The sequence below is a fragment of the Antennarius striatus genome, chromosome 10 (genome assembly GCF_040054535.1).
Source record: "Antennarius striatus isolate MH-2024 chromosome 10, ASM4005453v1, whole genome shotgun sequence".
Classification (NCBI taxonomy): Eukaryota; Metazoa; Chordata; class Actinopteri; order Lophiiformes; family Antennariidae; genus Antennarius; species Antennarius striatus.
In genome coordinates, this window is record NC_090785.1 from 1,505,001 (window position 1) to 1,513,344 (window position 8,344).

At 44.1% G+C, this 8,344-nt stretch overlaps 1 protein-coding gene across 1 annotated transcript in view; it reads left to right on the forward strand.

The window, feature by feature from the left end:
- lman2 (lectin, mannose-binding 2) overlaps window positions 1–6,551 on the forward strand; it is a 10,104-nt gene extending 3,553 nt beyond the window's left edge. The window contains exons 5-10 of the mRNA XM_068324939.1: window positions 2,943–3,104; window positions 3,174–3,288; window positions 3,617–3,736; window positions 3,820–5,602; window positions 5,757–5,832; window positions 5,963–6,551. Coding sequence (XP_068181040.1) covers window positions 2,943–3,104; window positions 3,174–3,288; window positions 3,617–3,736; window positions 3,820–3,980 — 558 coding nt within the window. The 3' untranslated portion in view covers window positions 3,981–5,602; window positions 5,757–5,832; window positions 5,963–6,551. The remainder of the gene's footprint in view (window positions 1–2,942; window positions 3,105–3,173; window positions 3,289–3,616; window positions 3,737–3,819; window positions 5,603–5,756; window positions 5,833–5,962) is intronic.
- The last annotated feature ends 1,793 nt before the right edge of the window (window positions 6,552–8,344 follow it).

Sequence of the window (8,344 nt, forward strand, 5' to 3'; positions counted from 1 at the left end):
TGAAGAAGAGACTAGTTTAAAACCTGAAGAAGAGACTAGTTTAAAACACCTGAAGAAGAGACTAGTTTAAACACCTGAAGAAGAAGAGACTAGTTTAAACACCTGAAGAAGAGACTAGTTTAAACACCTGAAGAAGAAGAGACTAGTTTAAACACCTGAAGAAGAGACTAGTTTAAACACCTGAAGGAGAAGAGACTAGTTTAAACACCTGAAGAAGAGACTAGTTTAAAACCTGAAGAAGAGACTAGTTTAAACACCTGAAGAAGAGACTAGTTTAAACACCTGAAGAAGAAGAGACTAGTTTAAACACCTGAAGAAGAAGAGACTAGTTTAAACACCTGAAGAAGAAGAGACTAGTTTAAAACCTGAAGAAGAGACTAGTTTAAAACCTGAAGAAGAGACTAGTTTAAACACCTGAAGAAGAGACTAGTTTAAAACCTGAAGAAGAGACTAGTTTAAACACCTGAAGAAGAGACTAGTTTAAACACCTGAAGAAGAAGAGACTAGTTTAAACACCTGAAGAAGAAGAGACTAGTTTAAAACCTGAAGAAGAGACTAGTTTAAAACCTGAAGAAGAGACTAGTTTAAACACCTGAAGAAGAGACTAGTTTAAAACCTGAAGAAGAGACTAGTTTAAAACCTGAAGAAGAGACTAGTTTAAAACCTGAAGAAGAGACTAGTTTAAACACCTGAAGAAGAGACTAGTTTAAACACCTGAAGAAGAAGAGACTAGTTTAAACACCTGAAGAAGAGACTAGTTTAAACACCTGAAGAAGAAGAGACTAGTTTAAACACCTGAAGAAGAGACTAGTTTAAAACCTGAAGAAGAGACTAGTTTAAAACCTGAAGAAGAGACTAGTTTAAACACCTGAAGAAGAAGAGACTAGTTTAAACACCTGAAGAAGAAGAGACTAGTTTAAACTAGTCTCTTCTTCTTCAGGTGTTTAATCATCATCTTTCATTTCCATTTGTTTTTTTGTTTCTTTTTGTTTCTTCTTTTGTTGTTTCTTCTACTTCCTGTCTGTCGTCTCCTCATTGGTTGACTCTTCCATGTTTATGTCTGAGGCAGGAAGTAAAACGTTATGACGCTTCAGAACCGAACCAAAAACGACGCCTCTGATGGACAGAAGAAGAGACTAGTTTAAAACCTGAAGAAGAGACTAGTTTAAAACCTGAAGAAGAGACTAGTTTAAAACCTGAAGAAGAGACTAGTTTAAACACCTGAAGAAGAGACTAGTTTAAAACCTGAAGAAGAGACTAGTTTAAAACCTGAAGAAGAGACTAGTTTAAAACCTGAAGAAGAGACTAGTTTAAACACCTGAAGAAGAGACTAGTTTAAAACCTGAAGAAGAGACTAGTTTAAAACCTGAAGAAGAGACTAGTTTAAAACCTGAAGAAGAGACTAGTTTAAACACCTGAAGAAGAGACTAGTTTAAAACCTGAAGAAGAGACTAGTTTAAAACCTGAAGAAGAGACTAGTTTAAAACCTGAAGAAGAGACTAGTTTAAACACCTGAAGAAGAGACTAGTTTAAAACCTGAAGAAGAGACTAGTTTAAAACCTGAAGAAGAGACTAGTTTAAAACCTGAAGAAGAGACTAGTTTAAAACACCTGAAGAAGAGACTAGTTTAAACACCTGAAGAAGAAGAGACTAGTTTAAACACCTGAAGAAGAGACTAGTTTAAACACCTGAAGAAGAAGAGACTAGTTTAAACACCTGAAGAAGAGACTAGTTTAAACACCTGAAGGAGAAGAGACTAGTTTAAACACCTGAAGAAGAGACTAGTTTAAAACCTGAAGAAGAGACTAGTTTAAACACCTGAAGAAGAGACTAGTTTAAACACCTGAAGAAGAAGAGACTAGTTTAAACACCTGAAGAAGAAGAGACTAGTTTAAACACCTGAAGAAGAAGAGACTAGTTTAAAACCTGAAGAAGAGACTAGTTTAAAACCTGAAGAAGAGACTAGTTTAAACACCTGAAGAAGAGACTAGTTTAAAACCTGAAGAAGAGACTAGTTTAAACACCTGAAGAAGAGACTAGTTTAAACACCTGAAGAAGAAGAGACTAGTTTAAACACCTGAAGAAGAAGAGACTAGTTTAAAACCTGAAGAAGAGACTAGTTTAAAACCTGAAGAAGAGACTAGTTTAAACACCTGAAGAAGAGACTAGTTTAAAACCTGAAGAAGAGACTAGTTTAAAACCTGAAGAAGAGACTAGTTTAAAACCTGAAGAAGAGACTAGTTTAAACACCTGAAGAAGAGACTAGTTTAAACACCTGAAGAAGAGACTAGTTTAAACACCTGAAGAAGAAGAGACTAGTTTAAACACCTGAAGAAGAGACTAGTTTAAACACCTGAAGAAGAAGAGACTAGTTTAAACACCTGAAGAAGAGACTAGTTTAAACACCTGAAGAAGAAGAGACTAGTTTAAACACCTGAAGAAGAGACTAGTTTAAACACCTGAAGGAGAAGAGACTAGTTTAAACACCTGAAGAAGAGACTAGTTTAAAACCTGAAGAAGAGACTAGTTTAAACACCTGAAGAAGAGACTAGTTTAAAACCTGAAGAAGAGACTAGTTTAAACACCTGAAGAAGAGACTAGTTTAAACACCTGAAGAAGAAGAGACTAGTTTAAACACCTGAAGAAGAAGAGACTAGTTTAAAACCTGAAGAAGAGACTAGTTTAAACACCTGAAGAAGAGACTAGTTTAAACACCTGAAGAAGAGACTAGTTTAAACACCTGAAGAAGAAGAGACTAGTTTAAACACCTGAAGAAGAAGAGACTAGTTTAAACTAGTCTCTTCTTCTTCAGGTGTTTAATCATCATCTTTCATTTCCATTTGTTTTTTTGTTTCTTTTTGTTTCTTCTTTTGTTGTTTCTTCTACTTCCTGTCTGTCGTCTCCTCATTGGTTGACTCTTCCCCCTGCCCCCCCCCCTCCAGCGCTCCTTCCCCTACATCTCGGCGATGGTGAACAACGGCTCCATCAGCTACGATCACGGGAAAGATGGCCGCTCGTCAGAGCTGGGGGGCTGCTCCGCTGAGATCCGGAACAGGGACCACGACACCTACCTCGCCATCCGCTACTCCAGGGGGAGGCTGACCGTACGTAGAGCTCGGGGGCCCCCATCCGTCTGCGTGGGGCCCGACTGACCGCGGGTGTCTGTGCTGCAGGTGATGGTGGACGTGGACGACAAGAACGAGTGGAGGGAGTGCATCGACATCGGAGGGGTTCGCCTCCCCACAGGGTATTACTTCGGAGCGTCGGCGGCGACGGGAGACCTGTCAGGTGAGTCTGAAGCCGCCGTCGGTTCACGGAACCTGGTTAAACTTAAACTGTTAATGTACTGCTAATGAACAGTTAAACTGTTAACAAACTGTTAACTAATGGTTATCTGTTAATAAAGTGTTAAACTTTTTATAAATAATTACTAAACTGTTAAACTTTTAATAAACTGTTGATAAACTATTAATCTGTACTGCATTTAAAACTTAATATTCTGATCTTTATGTTTACAAATCACTGCATCAGTAGCAGCTAGCGAGCAGTAGCTGTTAGCAGCTAGCAGCTAACGTGATCCGTAAGCTAACCTGTCGTTTAACTCTTTCTGGTCCAGATAACCACGACATCATCTCCATGAAGCTCTACCAGCTGATGGTTGAACACACCCCCGAGGAGGAGAGCCAGGACTGGACCAAGATCGAGCCCAGCGTCAGCCTCCTCAAGTCCCCCAAAGGTATGGGGGGGCAGCTCTGGACCCCCGGTTCTGACGCGGGACCCGGAACACAGGCCTGTCTCTGACTCCGTTTTCCCTCTCAGACAACATCGACGATCCTACGGGGAACTTCCGGGGTACGCCGCTGACGGGCTGGAAGGTGTTCCTGCTGCTGCTGTGCTCCCTGCTGGGGATCGTGGTCTGCGCCGTGGTGGGGGCCGTGGTGTTCCAGAAGCGCCAGGAGAGGAACAAGAGGTTCTACTGAGCTGGGGGGCGACCCGCCCAATGTGAACCGCTCTATGAAGACTGTACAAATGTAATATCTGTGAAGCACATCGGGGGCTCGTGGTGATTGGTCGGTGAGAAAGAGCAGAACTCTGATTGGTGCAGGTTTCCTTCTGTGTTTTAACGGCTTCCTGGTGGGGGAGGCGCCGCCGGTCTGGTTTCCGTGATGCGACTAAGTGGAACTTTAGGTTTTCATCTTCCAGGTTTTGTTTGTGTGAGCGAGGGCTAGCGCCCGTTAGCCTCCTGGGTTAAGCTTCAGGCTCCTCCCCCCCCTGCAACAAAGTGACCAATCCTGTGCCGCCTGCTAACGTGGTTCTATTTACAGCTGAAGTGGCGTTTGTAACCTGAAGTTTTGTGCTGCTGCAGATAACGTTAGCAAATCTGCAACCAGCGCCGCTCTCGCTCAAGAGGCGTTCGACTGCTTCTAGGGCGTCAACCTTGTGACATCATCAAAGCTCGCCAGACAAGTTGTGATTAATCGAGTCTTGTCAGTTTCTTCCGCTGCCATTGCTAACGTTGGCTGGCTTCAGTTATCACTGATGAATTTTTGCGAAAAGCAAATGTTAGCACTGAGTTGGAGATAACGGGGCTTTATTAACCATCTTCATGATGTTAGCTTAGCATTTTTGCTAGCCTCACAAAAGTTAGCCACTGACTGTCTCAACTTCCTTAGCAAAATGCTAATTGGTCGCTAAAGCAGTCTGAAACATGTAGCTGAAGTTTGTACGACTGACAGGAAGTACTGCGATATCCAATCACTGTGGTTGTAGCACCATGACGGACAGGTGGGGGCGCCGTTTCTTCTCTGGATGAGGCAGACGAGATGCAATACAGCCAACCTGGATACATTAAACCTGGATTAAATGAGCCTGACCTCAGCTGCTAGCGTGGTGTTTGTATTAGCAGTTAGCGCCTGAATTTTATAAATTTTTTATTTTTCGTTTGTTTCTGGAGGAAAGAAAGAAAAGTTTGTTTCAAAGCAGCTAGTTAGCGGCTGACGATGCCTTCACGTGCCGATTGGACCGCTGCTCCCACGCTGCAGCCAATCAGAGTGCTGGGTTCCGACCTTCATCCTGACGCTCTTCCGATGGGATCTGATGATGGTGATGATGATGACTCTGTGGTGAAGGTTTTGAAGTTTAAAAAAAAAAATTTGTATCAGAAAATAAACGAGTGCTTAAAAAGTTTGCTTTTTAAAAAAAATTTCCCAGAATCCTCTGCTCTTAGAGTCATTACAGCAATTTTTTTGGCTCTGGTGTCCTTGAATCGTTGTTTGGTGATGAGTGGTCTTCCTCACAGATTCTGCATTAAACTGATGAAGAAACGTTTTGAGTGTTTTAAGCGTTTTGTTCTCCAGCTTCTGGGTCGCAGCCGGCCGTCGCCTAGGAGACCAGACAACCGCGACGATCTTTTCTGACCACTAGGTGGCGGCAGGGCGCCTGAGGAGGAGGACGAGGAGCACGTCTGCTGACGTCACGCTGCTCAGAGGCGTCATTCATCACAGGACGGTCCAGGATTGGTTGATTAGCAGAGAGCTAATGCTAACGAATGCTAACAGGACAGACTGGAGAACAACGGTCCATCCTGCGCAACTTAAAGGTGGTGAGGAACCAGTAAGGTTGCCCCCGGTTACTGAGTCCATGACGGCTTTGATTTTCATCACAGTTTGTGAAACTTTTTGGAAGCTAGCGAATGAAGTGTTTTTCTTGAAGCGATTGATTGGTTGATTGATTCTCAAGAACACCACCTGTTTCAGCTACACCAATCAGAGGGCCTCATTCAGCCGAGCTAACTCCAGCAGTGATGCTAACAGCTCTTCCTTGACCTAAAAGGTAATGTTAACAAATGCTAATTATAATGCTAAACGACACTATCACCAAATGCTATTGACTTGAAGAGCAAGTAGCTAACTAATAGTTGTCTTCTTCCGCTGCTGCTGCTCGTTCTTCTGTGGTTATTCAGACATGACAAGTGAAGGCCACGCCCCTTTGAAGAACACCTTGAACTCTTCAAGGTGAAGAAGACGAAGATTGTCCACTTGGGGGTGTTTGCAGTGGCGGGTGTTGACCAGCAGGGGGCGCTGCACACACACAGCCTGGGGCTCAGCTTCGTGCTGCATGGAGGCTACGGAGGTGTGATGGGAGGTCAACAGGAAGGAGCTGTTAGCCGTTAGCTGAAGCTACTTCCTGATCACTGCCTGAGTCACTTTCATCTTGTCAAATCGACGGCTCCCATAGTTCAACAAGTTAGAACGACGCCACATAGGCCACGCCCCCTGGGATCGGGAGCAGCTCGTCGATGTCTCAGCGTTTCGACACCGGCCGTCAGAACGGCATCATGGGACGGGATGGGCCCGGCGCGGCAGGAACAGATTGAATCACCCTTACTGGAATCACTGAGTCATCCTGAGGTCAAAGGTCGCAGCTCCCTCCCCAACACGCCTCCATACGGCGTCCCTCCGCCATCTTTAAACCATGAGCCAGGTCACATGATCCAAACAGTAAACGAAGGATTGGTGAAACATCCCATAATAAACAGGAGCACAATCCGAGTGTTCATTCCCTTCCTCAGGAGGATGATGAGCGAGTGAGTCTCTGAGAACGACAAGAAGACCCCGCGACCCGGAATAACCAGAACCAGAATAACCAGAACCAGACTAACCAGAACCAGGGTGACCAGAACCAGACTAACCAGAACCAGAATAACCAGAACCAGACTAACCAGAACCAGTGTGACCAGAACAAGGAGTTCTGGTCCTGTTGACCTGCACCTGCTGACCAATCAGAGCCGTTGAAACAAAGAGACTGGTTAGAAACACCTGAAGAAGGAGATTAGTTCTAGTCTCTTCTCCAGGTGTTTAAACTAGTCTCTTCTTCAGGTGTTTTAAACTAGTCTCTTCTTCAGGTGTTTAAACTAGTCTCTTCTTCAGGTGTTTTAAACTAGTCTCTTCTTCAGGTGTTTTAAACTAGTCTCTTCTTCAGGTGTTTAGACTAGTCTCTTCTTCAGGTGTTTAAACTAGTCTCTTCTTCAGGTTTTAAACTAGTCTCTTCGTCAGGTGTTTAAACTAGTCTCTTCTTCAGGTGTTTAAACTACAGTAGTCTCTTCTTCAGGTGTTTTAAACTAGTCCCTTTTTCAGGTGTTTAAACTAGTCTCTACTTCAGGCATTTAAACTAGTCTCTTCTTCAGGTTTTAGACTAGTCTCTTCTTCAGGTTTTAGACTCGTCTCTTCTTCAGGTTTTAGACTAGTCTCTTCTCCAGGTTTTAGACTAGTCTCTTCTTCAGGTTTTAGACTAGTCTCTTCTTCAGGTTTAGACTAGTCTCTTTTTCAGGTTTAGACTAGTCTCTTCTTCAGGTTTTAGACTAGTCTCTTCTCAGGTTTAGACTAGTCTCTTTTTCAGGTTTAGACTAGTCTCTTCTTCAGGTTTTAGACTAGTCTCTTCTCAGGTTTAGACTAGTCTTAACTGTATTAAACTTTGCTCCAGACTTCAGGTTGGTTGAGAACACAGGAAACTCTCCGTCCTTCAGTTCTGATTAAACCCGGTGGACTGAAGGAGGACAAGGACACCAGATAAGACCTGAACGAGTCTTTGTCTGAAACAGGACCAGACCCTGTAGACCCGACTGAAGGTCACATGACAGGAAGCAGTCGTTTCACACCTCTGGCTAGCTGTGAAAGCTAAATATGCTAATTAATGTTTAAAAAAGTGAAAACCTTGAACGATTTAATGTCAGATAAACATGATGTGTTAAACATCAATCAATAATTAATAATCTATATGAATATCACTGAGTCATCGGCGTGGGAACTCCTCCTCGGCGCCGGTGAGTGAATCTTACCTGCTCACCTTTGCTCTACTTTACCTGAGGAGGGATCTGTCCCAGCATGCCTCAGTCCGTCCTCATTCCTCTGCCGACGCCCCCACATCTTCATCCACCAACAGGAAGAGGGGCTGATTGATGATGATTGATGACTGATCGATTGGCTGATCGATCGGCTGATTGATACGAGGCTTTCAGGTGGAGTGTCCTGCTTTCTCCTGCACTCACCTGCTGACCTCAGGTGTGTGTGTGTGTGTGTGTGTCCTCTGACCCCTGAGTGAATCCGTCGACGGACGCGCTGACGGATTCTGGTGATGGTTGTCAGGACCAATCAGGAGCCTCCAGCCTCTGACCATTAGCAGGGGGGGTCGCTGACGGTGGTGACAGGTGTCCTTTCACTTCCCGCCTGGAGACGATGGGGGGTGACCCCCTACACCTCCCATCCCCACCCCCCAATGGAGGAGCCCCCTTTGCTCAATGTCAACGATTGATCACAGCTGAGTCAGCACTAGTGACTTACAACTA